The sequence below is a fragment of the Corvus hawaiiensis genome, chromosome 5 (assembly GCF_020740725.1).
Source record: "Corvus hawaiiensis isolate bCorHaw1 chromosome 5, bCorHaw1.pri.cur, whole genome shotgun sequence".
Lineage (NCBI taxonomy): Eukaryota > Metazoa > Chordata > Aves > Passeriformes > Corvidae > Corvus > Corvus hawaiiensis.
The window spans coordinates 1,067,795-1,087,856 of NC_063217.1; the positions used below are offsets into that span (position 1 = coordinate 1,067,795).

General features: G+C 52.6%; 1 protein-coding gene across 3 annotated transcripts in view; it reads right to left on the minus strand.

Annotated features, from left to right (window-relative positions):
• Positions 1-360: 360 nt before the first annotated feature.
• Positions 361-20,062, minus strand: part of ALMS1 (ALMS1 centrosome and basal body associated protein) — a 53,814-nt gene continuing 34,112 nt past the window's right edge. For 2 of the 3 annotated variants that reach the window (XM_048303869.1, XM_048303868.1), the window contains 10 exons: positions 19,361-19,486; positions 18,166-18,336; positions 14,857-16,016; positions 11,763-11,877; positions 10,689-10,898; positions 8,672-8,919; positions 7,993-8,176; positions 7,698-7,761; positions 6,528-6,627; positions 361-811 (listed from right to left, as the gene is read on the minus strand). In XM_048303869.1, the coding sequence (XP_048159826.1) occupies positions 767-811; positions 6,528-6,627; positions 7,698-7,761; positions 7,993-8,176; positions 8,672-8,919; positions 10,689-10,898; positions 11,763-11,877; positions 14,857-16,016; positions 18,166-18,336; positions 19,361-19,486 (2,423 nt within the window). In that variant the 3' untranslated portion in view covers positions 361-766. The remainder of the gene's footprint in view (positions 812-6,527; positions 6,628-7,697; positions 7,762-7,992; positions 8,177-8,671; positions 8,920-10,688; positions 10,899-11,762; positions 11,878-14,856; positions 16,017-18,165; positions 18,337-19,360; positions 19,487-20,062) is intronic. The other variant, XM_048303870.1, reaches the window with a different exon arrangement.

Consider the following 20,062-nt stretch of genomic DNA (forward strand, 5'->3'; position numbering starts at 1 on the left):
GCCCTCCCAGCACTGGGTGTTCCCTCACAGCTGTCCCTGAATCGCTACAAACATCTGAAGCAGAGAAAATAGGAAACCACAGTTCACACCCACTCTGTTTTCCTCAGATGTCTTTTCCTGTTTATCCATCCTATGAACTCCTCAGTGGTGATCAGATGAAACTGAGACTTCAGCCTTTTACAAACCACATCTCTCCACTGCCTCTTTCCAGTGATGCTGGTCCAGGGCACAACCAGGGGCCCTGGCAGGATAGAACCACCTGATAAAGGGGATTCTCCCAGAAAGGCCTAAAAACTCCCCCCATCAGCACAACTGTCTCTGCTCAGCGCCTCCGGCTCCCTGCACAAACAGCTGCAACAGTTACTGCAACACAGGTGTTTTATTGGAGGGTTTCTCAGTACAAACCGTAACAAGTCCATTTTCTACATCGAGACAGGAATTTTAAAAAAAATTTAAATCCTCGTTAAAACCCATTGAAAATAAATATATAAAACTGCTATTCCAGCCAGGGAGTTATAAATACATTAAGAAGCAAGTTTTTCCAGACTCTGTTTCCTCTGGAAGTGCACATCACCACTATAAAAACCCAGTTATTTATTTAAAACCCCGACATTCCCCCCTGATCATTGATTCTTACACAGGGCAGGATTAATTAGTACAAAAGTGACCCAGTAGCACAAACTCAAGCTGCAGAAGCATTTACTGCATCCTCCCACCAGGTCCTGCTCTGGGCTGCAGCACCCCAGCCTGGCTGGAGACCATCCCTTCAGCTCCAGGACACCTTCTTCCCCAGGACACGGTTGGTGATTTTCTGAGAGAAAAGCAAAGGCAGACAGGTGAGGTTTAGTGCTTTGAAAATTAAAAATGCTGAGCCTAAGTTCTCTGAACAGGTTGTTATGGAATCCCAGAACGGTTTGGGTGGGAAGGGACCGTAAAGCCCACCCAGTGCCACCCCTGCCGGGGCAGAGACACCTTCCACAGCCCAGGGTGCTCCAAGCTCCATCCAGCCTGGCCATCAAGGGGCAATAAAACACCACAAAATGGGAATTTACACCTCATAGGACAGGAGCTGCTCTCTGAGAACACCAGGATATCGCTGTGCTGGCTGCAGGGGAGCGGTCGGGAACAGGCCAGAGATTACCCCTGGAAGTGGCTGAGACTGTTCCCTTCAGCAGGATCCTGCCATCCTCCCCTCCTGAGCACAACCTCTGCGAGCCACGTGCTCCCCAGCCCGGGTGTGCTAGGGGAGGACTCAGGAAAAGCAGCAGAGTTCCAGGGAAGAGCCACAAGGACAGTGGAAGGTACAGAAAGTGCTTTCCACCATAAACAGTGGAATAAATCAGGACAGTGGGAGGGATGAGCCACGGCTGAGCGGGAGCAGGGGGAGTCTGCACAATCCTGAGGCCGAAACACAGGAAAAGTCCTTTGCAAACTCTTCCCAAATGGGCCGAGAAGAATTTTGGTAGATGTTAAAGAACGAAACCAAATCACACCTCACACAGAACACTCAGTCTGTGACCCCCGGCAGGGGCTGGGTCTGGAAGGGCTTTAAGGTCCCCTCCAGGCCAGAGCAGGGAGTGGTTCCAGAACATTCCCCAGAGCTCCCCTCAGCGCAGCTCCCGGCGGCGGAGCCCGCGCTTTCCCTCTGGGGCAGTGACACCTTGTGGTCCCCGCCTGCCTCCGGCGCCGGGCCGTTCCCATCCCACAGAAGAGAAAGGCTCCTCAGCGCTAGGGCTGGGTTCCCTCGCTAAGGGGCAGAGGGAAGCGATCCATTAACTGCTGCTCCCTGTCAGGAGCGTCCTCCCAATTTACTGAAATTACAAACTCACTCCACTCAATGGAAGAGCCTCAGTAATGGAACCAGTTTGGATCTGATAAACTCAGAAAATCCACTTCCACCTCCCTGGGGTTGAAAGCGTTCTGATTGCTGCTGCCATCAGATCAGAATCTGTTCCCGCTACAAAGCCTTCAGAATTCCAGGGCGCTCCCATCCCCGGATCTGACGGGGATGATTTTATGCTCTATTTGAAATTAAAAGTACAAAAGAAAAAGGGCTGCTGGGACAGAACATCAGCCCCGACCCACGTGCACCCTGTGATAAAAATAATTTTACTATCTCAATAAAGAGAAGCATTGAACAATTTCAGAATTAAGAATGTCTGCGCACTCTAGCCATGGGGTCTTTATGGTTCCAGTTCTAGGTGAGCCCATGTGGTTTCCTCCTCAGGATCACCCTCACTCAGTGCCAACAAACCTTATTATTATTCTCTTTTCACCTCAATGAGCTGCCCCAAACTGTCACATCAACGCCCTGAAACCAGCCCTGAGAGCCCTTCCCCTCCCAGAGTCCTGCAGGGATAGTTGCACTTCGCTTTACAAAAGGGAAGCAACTTTTGTTCATATAGATTCACTAACTGGGGGTCTTATTTTGAATCAAATAAATTCAGTTTCATCTCATCCCTCAGCCTGGACACTGAGATTGTCCACCCCTGAAGCGCCCAAGGCCAGGCTGGACATTGGGGCTTGGAGCAGCCTGGGACAGTGGCAGGTGTCCCGGCCCTGGCAGGGGTGGGATGGGATCCATTCATTCATTGCTTCCTTTCCCAAATTTTCATCACCCACTGTGAGCCCTCAAGGCCCTGGGGAAGGCTCTGGAGCCCCAGGAGCAGCTGAGGGAGCTGGGAAAGGGCTGAAGAATTCCTGAGGGAGCTGGAAAGGGGCTGAGCCTGGAGCAAAGGAGGCTCAGGGGGGACCTTGTGGCTCTGCACAAGTCCCTGACAGGAGGGGGCAGCCGGGGGGGTCGGGCTCTGCTGGCAGGGAACAGGGACAGGAGGAGAGGGAACGGCCTCAGGCTGGGCCAGGGCAGGCTCAGGGCGGATATTGGGAATATTCCTTCCTGGAAAGGGCTGTCCAGGCCTGGCAGGGGTGGAGTCTCCATCCCTGGAGGGGTTTAAAGCCCTGTGGATGTGGCACTTGGGGACAGGGGGCAGTGGTGGCCTGGGCAGTGCTGGGGATGGTTGGGCTCAGAGGGATTTTCCAACCTCAGCGATTCCGTGGTTCTCTGATTTTAGGGACAGGGCACGTCCCAGGCCCTGCCCTGGGGGTCAGGGACACAGGGGCCGTGCCCAGCCCCACCACTGCCCCACAGAGACCCGACTCTGGCTCCCTTTTCCATGTTTTCCCTGGATAAATGCCAAAGGAGCTGCTCCCTGCTGGGTTCCCTGGGCTCCTGCAGGGACAGCAGCAGAGCAGGAGCAGCTCTGTCCCAGGCCCTGAGTGCTGCCCCACACCAGCCCTGGGACAGATGCTTGGAGCAGCCTGGGGCACAGGGGATCCTTAAATCCATGCTAAGATCCATCCCACACTTCATGGAGCCCTTGGAGCAGCTCCTTCCTTCCCCCAAAGCTCTGTCTCATTTTTGGAGTCATTCCACAAAATCTGCAGTTCATTTTTCAGGCACAACGAGCCTCCCTCAGAAACTGGTGCTCTCACCCCATTCCCTGATTTACAGCTCCTCTCGGCAGCTTCTCTGCATCAGCAGGGAAAACTCAAACACTGGGATTGTTTACTGCCATGAATCACCACCTCTCCCCCAATCAAACCCACATTTATGTACAAAAGTTCTGATCCTCTTCCCTCCCTGCTTCCAGCTGACTCTGCCACTCCAAGTTGGCGACTGCCAGAACTCATTAATTCCTCAAACTTTACTGTACCAGCAGCTGGAATTCTCAGACCAGGGAAAGAAAAATGTCCTGAAAATACCCTGCACAAGTATAGCAACAAATTCAGTCTCTCCAGTGGTAAATTCCCCAAATCAGAGTAGGAAGATGTTTTGGATAATACATTACAAGTCCTGACTTTCAAAATCCAATTCCTGCTGTTCCCAACAAATAAGCAAGCCTACCACTCCAGCTCTGGAGTACTCCAGGAAAGGAGCTGTAATGCTAAAACTGAAGTGCGAGTTTAAGATCCAGAGGGGAAAAAAAAGACCAGTTTTAATTCCAGTGCCTGTCCATGCCCAGGGATCCTGGTTCACCCCACAGCTCCCAGACAGGGATCCTGCCCGGGCAGTGCCCGTGCTGGGAGGCCCCACCATCGGCTGGGCAAACAGAAACTCGTGAAATCCTCAAAGTTAAATTTCCACCAGGATTGCCAGCTCTTGACTGGGTAAATTAAGGATGACTCCAGGCTTTGTTAAGTACGGCTGGGAAGCTGGCTGGCAATTCCCTGAGCCAAACCCATCCACAGCCAGGGCACAGGAGAGCAAACTCAGCAGCCTCGAGGACACTTGTCCTTCCTGGAACGTGCTCCATGATCCTCTGTCCCACCCAAGGCCCTGCACGAGCCCCTTCCTGCACCATTTCGCCAGGACCACGCTCCCTGCCTTGTTTCCACAGCCATGGCAAGATTGCAGGTGAGCAAGGGGGAACTCCAAAGCCTGGCTGCCTTGCCCTGATTAGATGGAACACAGCCTGAGCACCCCCTGCAGCCCAGCACCGGGGAATTCCCATCCGGCAAATTCCTTTGTGTCTGTGACTCCCCAAGGGACACAGGTGTCCCAGAGGATGTCCCTGAGGGAGCAGGGGTGTCCCAGAGGATGTCCCTGAGGGAGCAGGGTGTCCCAGAGGAGGTCCCTGAGGGAGCAGGGTGTCCCAGAGCAGGTCCCTGAGGGAGCAGGGTGTCCCAGAGGAGGTCCCTGAGGGAGCAGGGTGTCCCAGAGGATGTCCCTGAGGGAGCAGGGTGTCCCAGAGGAAGTCTCTGAGGGAGCAGGGGTGTCCCAGAGCAGGTCCCTGAGGGAGCAGGGTGTCCCAGAGGAGGTCCCTGAGGAAGCAGGGTGTCCCAGAGCAGGTCCCTGAGGGAGCAGGGTGTCCCAGAGGAGGTCCCTGAGGGAGCAGGGTGTCCCAGAAGATGTCCCTGAGGGAGCAGGGTGTCCCAGAGGAGGTCCCTGAGGGAGCAGGGTGTCCCAGAGGATGTCCCTGAGGGAGCAGGGGTGTCCCAGAGGATGTCCCTGAGGGAGCAGGGGTGTCCCAGAGGATGTCCCTGAGGGAGCAGGGGTGTCCCAGAGGATGTCCCTGAGGGAGCAGGGTGTCCCAGAGCAGGTCCCTGAGGGAGCAGGGTGTCCCAGAGCAGGTCCCTGAGGGAGCAGGGTGTCCCAGAGGAGGTCCCTGAGGGAGCAGGGTGTCCCAGAGCAGGTCCCTGAGGGAGCAGGGTGTCCCAGAGGAGGTCCCTGAGGGAGCAGGGTGTCCCAGAGGATGTCCCTGAGGGAGCAGGGGTGTCCCAGAGGATGTCCCTGAGGGAGCAGGGGTGTCCCAGAGGATGTCCCTGAGGGAGCAGGGGTGTCCCAGAGGATGTCCCTGAGGGAGCAGGGGTGTCCCAGAGGAGGTCCCTGAGGGAGCAGGGTGTCCCAGAGGATGTCCCTGAGGGAGCAGGGGTGTCCCAGAGGATGTCCCTGAGGGAGCAGGGGTGTCCCAGAGGATGTCCCTGAGGGAGCAGGGTGTCCCAGAGGAGGTCCCTGAGGGAGCAGGGTGTCCCAGAGGATGTCCCTGAGGGAGCAGGGGTGTCCCAGAGGATGTCCCTGAGGGAGCAGGGGTGTCCCAGAGGATGTCCCTGAGGGAGCAGGGGTGTCCCAGAGGATGTCCCTGAGGGAGCAGGGGTGTCCCAGAGGATGTCCCTGAGGGAGCAGGGTGTCCCAGAGCAGGTCCCTGAGGGAGCAGGGTGTCCCAGAGCAGGTCCCTGAGGGAGCAGGGTGTCCCAGAGGAGGTCCCTGAGGGAGCAGGGTGTCCCAGAGCAGGTCCCTGAGGGAGCAGGGTGTCCCAGAGGAGGTCCCTGAGGGAGCAGGGTGTCCCAGAGGATGTCCCTGAGGGAGCAGGGGTGTCCCAGAGGATGTCCCTGAGGGAGCAGGGGTGTCCCAGAGGATGTCCCTGAGGGAGCAGGGGTGTCCCAGAGGATGTCCCTGAGGGAGCAGGGGTGTCCCAGAGGAGGTCCCTGAGGGAGCAGGGTGTCCCAGAGGAGGTCCCTGAGGGAGCAGGGTGTCCCAGAGGATGTCCCTGAGGGAGCAGGGGTGTCCCAGAGGATGTCCCTGAGGGAGCAGGGGTGTCCCAGAGGAGGTCCCTGAGGGAGCAGGGTGTCCCAGAGGAGGTCCCTGAGGGAGCAGGGTGTCCCAGAGCAGGTCCCTGAGGGAGCAGGGTGTCCCAGAGCAGGTCCCTGAGGGAGCAGGGGTGTCCCAGAGCAGGTCCCTGAGGGAGCAGGGTGTCCCAGAGCAGGTCTCTGAGGGAGCAGGGGTGTCCCAGAGCAGGTCCCTGAGGGAGCAGGGTGTCCCAGAGGAGGTCCCTGAGGGAGCAGGGGTGTCCCAGAGCAGGTCCCTGAGGGAGCAGGGTGTCCCAGAGCAGGTCCCTGAGGGAGCAGGGTGTCCCAGAGCAGGTCCCTGCGGGAGCAGGGTGTCCCAGAGCAGGTCTCTGAGGGAGCAGGGGTGTCCCAGAGCAGGTCCCTGAGGGAGCAGGGTGTCCCAGAGGACAGAGGGCACTCACTGTTTTGTAGAGCTGAGCCCTCAGGCGGTAGGAGCCGTACTCCAGCCTCCTCTGCTCCTCCTCCCGCTTCTTCCTCACCTCGGGGAGCTGCTCGTAGATCCTGAACGGGAGAGAAAAGGCAAGAACTGTGATTTGGAACCGGCTGCTATTAAAAACCACACCCTCTGCTCTATGCCCACATTCCTTAAGGGCTGCTGGCCAAGCACAGCCCTGACAAACATGTCTGGAGTTTAGTGGTGTCCCACAGGAAAACGCGAGATACACAGCAGGGCTGAGCCCGGGAATTCCCACACCTGGAATGTGGAAGGCTTACACCCTAAGAATACTTTTAAATGCTAGAAATTACTAAAATAGAACACATCAAGGGGTTTATTTTATATATTGTGTATTCCAGTTGGTATTTTGTGGAATCACAGGGAAACCGAGGTTGGCAGACACCTCTGGAGGTCACCAAGCTCCTGCTCAGAGCAGGGTTAACTCCAAGGCTGGATCAGGCTGGTCAGGCCTCATCCCTTTAACTTGTGATTATTTCCAAGGATTCGGGCTCTGCTACCTCTGTGGGGTCCTGGCCCAGCACTTCACATCCCATTCCCAGCAAAATTCAACTGCCATAAACTCCCATTTTTTTATGCCTTCCCATGCTCTCTGCAGCACAGCCTCTCCAAAGGGTGAATCCACCGTGAGTGTGCTGGGCATTCTAGGGATGAATCACTGGAGTGAAAAATAAGACAAAACCTGTCCTCAAGTGTTTTTTCCAAGGGTAGAAGCCTCTGTATTCCCTTGGGGTGATTGTTTCTATAGAATGCTTCTTCCTCTGGGGGAAATGCTGCCTCACTCCTGCCCCAATTACCCACTTTGGTAGTTTGTAAACTTATTTAGATGTTCCAGTGTCCCCCAGCCCCATTCCCTCTCCATCTGGGATCCAGTTTGCTGTGGATGGCTGACACTGCAGCAGAACCCTCAGGCTTAGCTACAGAAATCACTTTTCCAAAATGATTTTGTTTCTTGGGATTTCTAAGTAAGACATTTCTCCCTCTGGTAAGGTACCTGCATTTTTCACTGAAAAAGCTGAATTCTTTGCACACCCAATTCTTTGACTGTAGACAGGATTCAAAGCTCTGCCCTACCCAGGGCACTGATCCACCTGAAGTAAAATTCCCTGAGCTTTACCTTTTAGATCTTTGAACCATTTCACTCTTGGGAATTGCTCTTCTTTTTTCTTTCCTCAGGAAACCTGAACAGAAAATTTTGAGATAAGGGGACGATGAACAAGTTTGTTACTGCAACAGTGTGAGTTCTTTGTAAGTTTTACAGAAGTTTTTATAAAAACTCTTTGTAAGACCTTACAGGCAATAGGGTTAAAAACCGTAATGCCTTAATTAGAAAGAAATAATAAATAAATACACCCTTAAGTATGACGTGGAATTCTTTAAATCGAAGAATTCAAAGCAGACCCCTGAAGTACCTCGGTGGGACACCAGGTGATTTCCACTCCTGCAGTCCTTCCTCTTCCCTGGGGGCTGCAGCAGCTGCTCCTGCTGGGATTGCAGCAGCCCCTGGAGCCTCCTCTCCTCCTGGAGCAGCCGCAGGTGCCGCAGGCGCTGCCCCGAGCGCGAGATGAAATCGGGGCGGTGCAGGGCCAGGGCCTCCTGAGGGGACAGAGAACACACCCTGCCTGGCCTGACTGCGGCTGGCAGCAGCAGGGGAGACCCAGAACATCCGCCACAAACCCCAAAGCATGGAAAACATCTCATCATAACACTGGGTGCAACACAAAACTCCTGCCCTTAACGCTGGGCAGGCGCTCAGAGGCCTGGTTTAACAGCCAGGAGCCGAACTGGCCAGAAAGAAAAAAACCTCGAATAATAATAATAATAAAATAGTAATTAAAGCTCATTTTCATCTCATACTATGTACATCTCAGTATTATTTCTGCATAGAAACAAGTGTGGTGGGACGTTCTGTCAGCTACATTCCCTCTGGCTCCTGAAGCCAAGGGATTTAATCCCTAAAATACCAGCCCAGGTCAAATCCTGGGGCAATACACTGGGGGAGTGCTGTGGGGAAAGCCAGACTGCCACGAGCACTCCATGATTCCCACCCTGTGGAGGTCCTGGCAGTCCCTGGGTGCAGGGTGCCCTCACCTGCAGTGTCAGCTTCCCCAGGGGCTGCCCCAGCCCCTTGGCAGCCCCTGGGTGTGCAGCTGCTGCCTGCCCCGCGCTCTGCTGCTGCTGCTCCTCCCAGTTCTTCTCCCGCAGAGGCTCCCTCCAAGGCTTGCTGCTGCTGCTCCAGGGCTCAAACCAGGCTGGCCCAGGGCCAGGAATGGCACTGCACTGGTTTTCTTTCCTTGATTCACATTTCAAGTCCTCTGCTGGGACAAGCCATGGAGTCCCTGGTAAAAGAGCACAGAAGAGAAAGAAGATTTGGAGACAGTTCATGGGCCTGTTTGTCCATCCCAATCCATGGTCTTTTATTCCTGGAGGAATCCCAGAGGCTGGGGGGGAACAAAGAGCTGGGAGGGGACACAGCCAGGAGAGCTGATCCCACCTGCCCCAAGGAATATCCCAGACCACGGAACACCATGGTCAGCAGGGAGAGCTGAGGGAAGAGGAAGGGGAACACTTGGAGTGATGGTGCTTTGACCTCCCAAGTCAGCACCAGGCACAAAGGAGCTTTCCTAGGGATGGGAAAGTGGGCAGGGGCTGAAAGGGCCCCTCCAGGGCCTATGGGCGGTTCCAAGGAGGCTGGAGAGGGCTTTGGGACAAGGGGAATGGTCTGAAGCTGAAGGAGGACAGGTTTACACCGGGTATCAGGAAGGAATTGCTGGCTGGGAGGGTGGGCAGGCCCTGGCACAGGGTGCCCAGAGCAGCTGTGGCTGCCCCTGGATCCCTGGCAGTGCCCAAGGCCAGGCTGGACATTGGGGCTGGGAGCAGCCTGGGACAGTGGGAGGTGTCCCTGCCATGGCAGGGCTGGCACTGGATGGGCTTTGAGGTCCCTTCCCACCCAACCCATTCCAGGATTCTCCAAGCAGAGAATGAATTCCTTGCCTTGCTGTGCTTGTGTGGATTTTCCTTTCCCTATTCACCTGTCTGTATCTCAATCCAGGGGTTTCCTCACCTGACCCTTCCCATCCTGTCCCACATCCCTCGGGAAGGGAAGGACCGGTGGGGCTCAGGTGCCAGCTGGGGTTAAACCACAGCAAAGCCCAGCTTTGCACCTAAACCCAACCAGTGGCAACACTGCAGCAACCCCTCACTGCAGAAATTCCAGTGGGAATTCCTGTAGGAAACACCTTGGGCAGGGTCAAGAGAATTCCTTTGCCAAGTGTCCCAAAACCAGCCAGCCTTTATCAAACACCACTTTTGAAAAGCACAGAACTGTTCGTTTTCCAGGTTTCTCCATGGAAAGAACAATTATTTACCAGCAATCACACAGTTTTAAGGAGCCTCTCTGCTGTCCTAAACCCTGTGGCTCTTTATCCATATTTTGGAAGATCGAATGCTTTCCATCTCCCCAGTGTTTGGTGAGTCCCCAGGAACTCAGTTACTCACAGTTTACACACATGGTGATGCGAATACAGCAGCTGGGGTTCTGAGCAGACACTCTGAATTTTCTGTATTAAACCCTTATGAGAGAGAACCATCAATCCCCACAACAACAACAGTGATGAGTAAGGGAAATATTTTTAAACACTTAATTGTGATGTTGTGAAGAGCAGCAGGAATTTAAGAGAGACAAAAAAAAAAGAAATTAAAATGTCAGGAGGCTCCACCAGCAGCCTAAAAATGCAACTCTCAGAGTCAAGTTCTTCCCAGTTTTCACTCAAGTACTCTGGAAAAATCTTCTGGGAAGCCTCAGGGTGTGAGACATTAAGGACAAGTTGGTGACCAGCACTGAGAGTTTAAATAGAACGTTTTGTGTGTCAGAAACTAACATTAAGTGATTCCCATGTTCTCCTTCCTCACCTGTTTACTCCTCCCTAGGGACTGCCGTTCCTGCCTGTCCAGCCACTCCAGGACTGACAGTGCCATCACGACTCAGCACCACAATAATCCCCTGGCAGTGGTTCTGGCTGACATCTCGGTGAATCCCAGCAGGAGTGACTGTGGCAGGACAGGCCCGGCTGTCTCCAGCCCTCCCCACAGCCCCCCGGGTGCTGACCTTGCTGGAAGTGCAGCCTGTTCCTCTTTATCCTTCTGTCCACGGGGAGCACCACCCGGAGCTGGTGCCAGGCTCCTGCTGCCCCTCCACGGCCACCCTGCCACGGCCCCGGGGGCTCCTGCAGCTGCTGGCTGGACCTGGGAGTGGGGAAGGTCACCCCAACGTCCCGGGTGTTCTTCCTGGTGGCACTGCTCACGATCTCCAGGTCTCCTGGAATGGAAAGGGAGCAGGGACATCTCATCCACGTGTGCCAGGGCAGGGAATGACCCTCATCTCAACTCATTTCAGCCTTCAAAAGTCAAAACCTTTTATATTCCCACACTCCCAAACCAAGGAGAGCTTCCAGTGGCTCGGGACTGTTACTGTGTGATAACCTGAGTGAAATGAGAGTGGTGAAAACCAAACATCCCAAGCAAAATATACATTTACATGGGGGTGGGAATCAAACTGGAACTAACTCTGCCCTACGAAAATCCTTCCCTGCTTCAGTCCACTTGCACACAAGCAGTAATAAATAAATAATTGCTGTATCTGATGAATAAACCAAGGCCGTTACTCAATGTGATGATGGGGAGTTGGCGTGGAAATGAATGCAGTGAAGAAACTGTTAATTACCACCAGAAAAAACCCAACTGCAGAACTGCACCAGGCCAGGAGCAGCTCGGGATTGAAATAGAATTTAACACCCAAAATATTCCCAGGAAGAACACGGAACACTGCAGTTGCCTTCTGAAATAGCATATGCCCACAAAATCCATTCTGGGAGGAACAGATGTCTCAGGAGAAAACAATAGATAAAAAAAGGCAGTTCACTTTTGCTATTGGAATGGATCAGAAGCTGAGGTTAACACATCTACAAGTGACAAAATTGGTTATTAGAGCAGCCTCAAAATGCCAAATAAACAGCTCCTGTTCACTGATCACATCATCCTTCTCTGACAGCATCTGAAGTGAATTTGGAGGGTGCTGCCTGTACAGACCCTCAGCAGAAACACCCAGACTCGGGAGAATGGGCTCCAAAGACAGGAGGAAAGGCAGGAGGAATCCAGGAGAGTCTGCAATTCCGGGACCCACCTGCCTGGATCTCTTTGTTCAGCATCCGTGTCCGTCGCTTGTTGCTGAGAGCAGAGCTCGGCCCCCAGGAATTGCTGCTGGCACAGGTGGAATCCGAGGAAAAGGGGATGGTGCTCTACAAAAACAGGCAAGAGAACAGAAATTCCTGAAATTCCAACCAAAATGAGCAAAACCAGGTCTTAAACAGAAAAAAGTCACTGCTTTTGTCTTGTTGAACCTTGGTTCTGTTGTTATTAATGCTGATCCCAGGCTGATCTGTCTCCCTGCCCTCACAAAAAACCAGCCCCAGCTCCATCCCTGTGCTCCAGGGCACTTCCAGCAGCCCGGTTTTGTAGGAAAAGCACTTTTTTTCTGTGGGGAAGAGCTTGCTGGGATCAGATTCTGGACAGCACTGGGCATCCTCCAACTCATTTGGGAATGTTCCCCTGGAGAAGGGAAGGAGCCAGGGAGAGCTGCGAGCCCCTTGCAGGGCCTAAAGGGGCTCCAGGAGAGCTGCAGAGGGACTGGGGCCAAGGCCTGGAGGGACAGGAGGCAGGGAATGGCTTCCCAGTGCCAGAGGGCAGGGGTGGATGCGATACTGGGAAGGAATTGTTCCCTGGGAGGGTGGGGAGGCACAATCCTTTCACCCTGTGATCCTCACCAGAGTCCTCCAGGTGGGAAAAATGAAACCCAATGAATCCATGAAACAGGAGGACACAGAAGGAGCAGGGCTGAGGCACAAGAGGAGCCTCACACCTTCATTTACACCAAGCCAGGTGTGAAAGCTGCAGGGCTGGACACAGCCCAGCTTGGAGATGGAACACTAATTTCAATTAACCAAGCCATTAAACAGCAGAATCCTGTCCCAAGGCTGGGCTCTGTGGAACACAGGGGCTGGGGCTTTATCAGCACCCATGACCCAGCAGCACTTCCAGGCTCCCAGCCCAGCAGCCAGGCCCTGACAGCCCCTGCAGCTCCCCTGAGCTCCAGCTCTAATTCTGGAACTGCATCTCCCCCCTGCCCACAGCAATTAGCAACCTCTAGTAAACTAATTGGTGTCCTGTGAGTAACCCCAACACCAGCCATGATGGAAACGCAGAGGCCTCTTCATTCCCTTTTACTGGAGTTCTGTCACCCCTAAGCAGAATTTCAGTTCAATACTGAAAGGAGGCAATTTTGACTCTCACAAAGCTGGTTTTTTTAATTTCCTGTAACTATCCCAGCTCCAGGAGAGGCACTGCACAGATGCAGGGATACGGATTTTCTTTCAGATAATAGAACATGGGAACATTTGAATTGTGAATGTGTGAATTTGAATTACGTGCTCGGCAGAAATGTGTAAAATCAGGGAGAACAACCCCAAAATATCCCCTTCCCATGCACGTGCAGCACCAGCAGCCATTCAGTCCTGAGCAGTGCCAGGAACATTCCTGCTTGGATGAGAACATTCCCTGTTCTCCAACCTTAGCTCTGCACCTGCTGCCAGATGGCAGCTCCGGGAGGGACTGGGAGAGAGCACAAACTGGGAGGGAGAAAAACCTCCTGGGATGGCTCTGGGAGCTATAAATACAAAAAGCTGCAACCAAGTTTCTGGAAGCAGAGCTGACAATGGGCTGTCAGAAACCTGAGCTCCAAAATGCAGCACTCCCAGAAGGACTGGGGCAGGAATCTCTCTGGGAGCTGGGCTCCTGCTCGGAATGAGGATCTGCCTCTGAACCACAGACATTTGCACTAAAAATACAATTAAATCTTGACTTTTCCTCAGCTAAACCGCCCAGAAATGATCAAAACTGGAATTTTAAATGAAATTTGCTATTTTGTCATCTATTTTCTCTCACTCCTTATTTGAGGGGGCTCATGTGTGTCTTCAGATGGATTTTTTAAAAGAATATTTCATCACCAGATAAAAAAGATATGTTTCTAAAGCCATGGGGGTTCAATGAGCCTTTAATGGGTTTATTCCCCTAAGCATTAATTCCATTTGTCATCTCACAGGTGATTTCAACAGGTAAAAAAAACAGATTTGGGTTTAAGGTTCAATAGACCCTGAAAAATTAATCTTGTGGATGGAATGTGGAATAAAATCATCTAAATTCTACAACCATGCCAGAAATGCTGGATCCTAATGCCAGTGTTCTGATCAATAATCCTCATACTGCAAAGTTCAGGGCAGTTTTATTTTACCTTTAAATAAATGTTATAAATAAAAATATTAAATATTTTTAAACCATTCTTCACCTTCAAAAAGATCATTTCTCCCCCAGATTTATTTATTTATTTTCATTATTTCATAATTCACTGGCTTATTTGACACACATACTTGGAGTTGTTCCTATGAAATAAAATAGCTAATTTCTATTAAACCTGGTAGCACTGATGCCAGTTCCACTTTCTTCTGGAAATACAAAAAAATGAAAGAAAAAGTTCAATATTCCTCACTTGTTCTGTACTTTTCAGCATTCCTGTGTATTACAGACCCCCAAACTCTGCAATTCCTGACTAAAATCACCAAATCCACGCTAAGTCCCTCTTTAAGGACATTTCCATTTCTCCTCCAAAGGGCGAATTCACCTGAAGGAATTATTCCCTCCACTTTCAAGCAGCTGCACTCACCTGCAGAGCTCTCACCTGGAATTCTCAGCTCTTTGAAGAAGCCTGAACTGCTCAACACAGAAACTGAAGACGCTCACAGCCAGCCAGACAAAACAATTCCCCATTTACAAGACAAACAGTAGGAAAATTTCAACAGGAATTGTACTGATCCTTGCCCAGGGATTTTCAGGCACAAATTTGCATCAAATTTACAACCTCATGTTGGGCACTGCCAAAGCCAGAGCCTGCAGGTATCCAGGAACAGCAGGATTTGCTTCCCAAGGGAAATAAAGACAAGGAGCAAAGGGACAGAAAGCACAGCGGGTGTTTTATCCTCTCTGGGTGCTGCCCTGGCTCCTGGAGGGGCAGATGTTGGCTGGGGCTGCTCAGGGGGAAGGCAGAAGCCTCCCCTATAAACATCCCTGGAGGTTTTCAATGATTCCCAGCTCACAGAGCCTGTCCAGCACTGGGGAAGCTCCTGGGGATTATTCAGAGCTGCCCTTTGGGCCCAGCGAGCACTTACCTGGGTCTGCTGCCTCTTCCCGAGCCCCTCGGCAGCGTCCTGGGGACATCCCGCAGCCCCTGCTCCGCTGCTCTCATCCTCGGAGCGGCTCTTCTGGTGGCTGATGGCACAGTAGAGCTGGGCCAGCCTCGGGGACAGCCTCGGGGCCAGCTTTGGGGCCAGCCTCGGGGCCAGCCTGAGCCTGTGCTGCCCGAAGGCCCGGAGCAGCCTGGCCGTGTCGATGGTGGACGTGGACACGGAGCTGCTGCCCTCGGGGCTGTCCAGCCCCGCCTGGGTCCCCGTGTCCCAGCCCGAGGTGCTGCAGCTGCTGGGGTCTCCGCTCCGCCTCGTCTCTGAGGAGGTGTCACTGGGAGCTTCCAGGTACTGATGCTCTTCCAGAATCCTGTTCAGGTGGTGGATCCTCCTCTCCCCTGGCCCCTCCAGGCTGTTTCTGCCGTGGATCTCACACGGCCGCTCTCCCGCTCGTGCTCCCTTCGGCTCCACGCTGCTCCCAGACCTGGCTTTTCCTGCCAGCCGAGTTTCTGTCTGTTCCCTTCCCTGCACTTTCTCCTCAGGAACCTTCTCCCCAGCTGGTGCCAGTGCCAGGGTGTGCCTGATGGGATTCTGCAGGACCCTGGCCAGCCGATCCAGGCGCTCCACAAGGGACAGCTCCCCGTTATTCCCGAAATCCTGCTGCTGGTGTCTGCTCCGGCGCTCCAAGAACTTCACCCAGAGCTCATCCAAGCTGCCCCTGGAGTGGCTTCTCTGCCGTGGTGCTTTCCCCACGTTCTCCTCGAGGACAGTTGTTTGGGCACGTGGCAAAGGATCACTTCCAGCTGCTTCCTGGTGCAGCTCCATCCCAGCTGCCTCCTTCCCAAGGGATGATGCACTGGCACCCAGATCCTCGTTCCTACTCTCATCGGCCTCTGCAGTGAGAGCAAAGAATTCCCGCTCCCCTCCTCTCCTGAGGGGGACACAGGAACCCCACTGGTGCTGCTGTGCTCTGGCCAGGGCAGTCCCCGAGGAGGGGGGAGCGTGTCCAGCTCCAGGAGCATCCCTGCAGAAGTCCCTGGAATCCAGGCAGCAGCTGCTGCTCGTGGGCATCGGGCGGGGCAGGGAGAGCCGGCTGGATCTGGGCACGGACTGGGAGGGTTTGACAGCCTTGGAACGATCCGTGAGTTCTGCAAGAGAAGAAAATACTTGAATGTTTTGTTTCTGAGCTTAAAGTGGAGGATTTTCATCCTAAAACTTCCAAAGCACGCCAAAGGATTCAAAGCAGGGTTGCTGAGCTCATTCCCAAAACGCAGTGAACTCGGAAATGCAGTTTGAGTGTTAAATTAAAGGCATATAAAGTGTGTTTTCTATCATTTGCAACATGGAATCCAAGAGAATATTATATCCAATGAATCTGGGGAGGAATCCAATTCCACCCCAGGGAATTGCCCTGACCAGCACTGAACTGAGCCTTTATTTAGAGTCATGCCGTGGGTTGGGTGGGAAGGGACCTTAAAGCCCACCCAGTGCCATGGACAGGGACACCTTACACTGTCCCAGCGTGCTGCAGGGCCTGTCCAACCTGGCCTTGGACACTTTAAAGGCATTTTAAATATAACTTCATATTTAATAATATGAATAATAACTCCATATTAAAAAATACGACATTTAGAAATGTGCTTTGTCTTGTGCTCTTTGGATAAAGGCCGGGATGATTGGATCTCTTCCCTTCCCAGCACGGGGCTTTGGTGGAACACAGAGATCAGGGATGGTGTAGCCAGGCCCAGCCTCGCTAACTCTGAAAGCGCAGGAATTTTTCTTCCCATACAAGGGCAATGTTTATAAACTTGTGTAAGAGGCTTCCTCCACATCCTCCTGACAAATGAGATCAGGCTTGGGAACGCCAGGCAGAACTTTGCTATTCCTGGATTTTAGAAAGTTACCAAGAAATGGAAGGAATGTAAACAGGCAAAAAATAAAAATAAGTTTGTATAGAGAAACTTTTTTTTAAAAAATACATAATTTGCATAATTTTAAGCTCTAGACAAGCTCTGTGGGTAGAGGTAATCTTTTATTAGATCATCTAAAAATACAGTTGAAGAAGTCAGGGAAGATTTAAGACATGCAAGTCTTTCTTCCGAAAGCTTCTTTAAAGTTCCAGCTGCACTAGCTGCCTTCACAAAAGACTCTTTCTCCTTAAGTTCTTTTCTCACCTGGGTCTTTAGACCATCACAGCTATAAAAAAATATTAGGAGATAATTTTATGTTAACACCTCTGTTCCCCTCTCTTTTTTATCCAGGTTACTGATGTTGCAGCCTTACATAATCATCGCAATTTTCCTCTGCAAATAAAAACTGTCTTCTGGAAACACCAAAATCTCTCCATTCTGAGAGGAAAAACTTCAAAGAAAAAAAACCCACCTGCAGTGAGAAATGAAAATAACCAGATGCAATCCCTATCAACACATCAGGACAACTTCCTGAGGAACCACCAGCTGCCTTAGGGAGAGATGGCAGCCACGCAGGAATTCTCTGCTCACCATTCCCTGTGTCCAGGAATGAACACCCAGGGAGCTCCTCAGCCACTCCCCGTCAGTATTTGTGTTGGACAAACCGGTGTCCACGAGGATGAACCTCAGCTGCTGCCACGAGAGCCAGAGCCAAAGGCAGCAGGGAGCTCAGCCTGATCCCCCTGCGGCACACAAAGCCTGGAGTGGCCACTGCAGGAGCAAATCCCGACCCTCCTCCCTGGGCAGGCTCCGCCAGCCAGGTCAGGCTGAAGGCCAGGGGACACCCCGGGGACAGAGGGCCCTGATGTGACATCACAGGACAGCAGAGTATCCGTGGGCAGGGCCAGCCCCAGCCCAGCTCAGAGAATCCCAGCTGGCTGCAGCCACAGGGAATTCCTGACAATCCCACACGGGCTCCGGCAGCCCTGGAGACACTGGAACACCAGCAGGCACTGATGGCCAAGTATTTCATGGAATCAGGGAATGGCTGGGGTTGGAGGGACCTTAAAGCCCATCCAGTGCCACCCCTGCCATGGGCAGAGACACCTTCCAGTGTCCCAGAGGGCTCCAGGCCCCGTCCAGCCTGGCCTTGGACACTGCCAGGGATGCAGAGTCCACAGCCTCTCAGGGAAACCTGTATTTCATCAGTCAGGGAGAAGCAGAAAGGTGAGGAAGAGAAAACAGAGTTAAATTTAGCATTTTCAGGCAGACTGTCAGCGATGCCACAGGAACCATGGATCCTGAAATGTCAATCTTTTGCTCTGATTTCTTTCACATGTACAAAAACACACAAATAGTAACAAAATTAAAACCACATTCTAATTACCTGACGAGCATTCCAGTGGCATCCTCTGCTCCTCAGCCCAGGCCAGCTTAGGCCTGGCCCTGTGACTGTGGCTCGCCCCTCTCTGCTGGGCAGCTGCTCTGCCTGGAGGAGGACCATCCCTCAAAGCCAGCACTCGGGCCAGGAGCCCTGGGGGAGGAGCATCCTCTGACCCTGCCCAGAGAGAGCAGGAGGAGTAAATCAGGCAACAGGAGAAGCAGGTACAGAAATGCCACAATGAACCAACAATCCGGAGCCCTGGCAGTGCCCAAGGCCGGGCTGGATGGGGCTTGGAGCACCCTGGGACAGGGGAAGGTGTCCCTGCCATGGCAGGGGTGGAATGAGATGATCTTTAGGGTCCCTTCCTACCCAAACCATTCCATGATTCCATGATCCTATCCCTGTCTCAGTGTTAGAAACCTAAAAAACTCTTCCCACTGATTTCTCATCCCTGCCAATCCCACCTGGTTACATCCCGTGGATTTCCTGCACTCAATTCTCTCAGCTGCTCCTCCTGAGCTGAGCCCTGACTGCAGCAGGGACTGGGAAAAACAAAATGTATTTTTTCATCCTGCTGTACATTTTCCTAGAACCTTGTGCTGCACCATTTGCATAGTGAATTTTTATATATGGCATCGTCATAGCTGCAAAACAACAGATTTGTGTCACATTTGTTTCTCTCATTTTGGAAATGTTTCCCCAGATAAACTTGAAAAAGGTCAAGAGCAGGGACACCTAAACCATGCCCAGCACAATTTGTGGTGCAATGACTGACCTGGGCACTTCTGGCACTGCTGGAGCAGCCTGATCCCTTGGTCTCCCCTGCCGGAATTCAGGAATTGGGCATGTCTGACATGAGTTTTGTCTACAGGTAACTCTGGATGTTAAAAAGCTCTGAGTGAAACCAACCTGCAGATGAAACCTGCAATGCCCAGTGCTTCATCCTTTACAGGAGAAGTGGCAGAGGTCTGAAAGGATCCCAAGGGAGCGGGAATGCCCAGAGGGAAGTGGGGGATGACCAGGCTGTAGAACACCGAGCTTTGCTCCTTCCCACTGCCAGAAGGGAGCAAGAACCCCCCTCCCAGCGCAGAGCTGGAGAGCAGAGCCTGCTCTGAACTGTCCACCTGGGCTCACAGCCACGGATTCCAGAGAAGCCAACCCAGAATATCCAATTCCCCACGGGATGAGGATGTCGTACCTGAGCGAGAGCTGTCTCCGCTGGCCTCTGACTCCCCTGGGGACACGTTGGCTCCTGGCTTCTGATAAGGCACGTAGTACATGCCAGAGCTGCCCGAGGGCTTGTATGGCAGCAGCAAGGGCTGGGCTGGGGGTGGAAGGGAAACATGAGCAGGAGCCAGGCTGGAAACCCCCAGTGCAGCAAGGCAGGACCTGGGCACACTGCTCAGGATGTTCCTGCTGCTGAAGCCTGAGAAATCCCATTCTTCAGGAAAATGAATTGCAACTATTATTTCATTAGTTACATTCAATTATTTGAATTTTGTAATCCTCATCCAAAGGCAGAAGGTTACTGTCACTTACCTGGAAAAACAGCTTCACCTATTTAATACCAAAATTGTGATCAGGGTGGCAAACACTGACTGACAGAAACATCTCCTGTACCCACAGAGCTCCCAGCTGATCCCTGTTTCAGGAATCATTTCAAAGGAGCAGCCATGTGTCCCTCAAGTCAATAAAAGCAACAACAGAGCCCCGGCACAAAACACCACTGGGCTGGGAAACCCCTGTGAACATCCACTCCCCTCTGCTGACAGATATCCCAAACCCTGCACAGTTTTCTGTTTGATTCTATTAAAAGCAGCCATGTGCAGATTTCCCTCTGACTTTTTGGTGTTATCTTGACTAGAGAGTAAATCAGTGATCAGATCCAGCTCTCACTGAA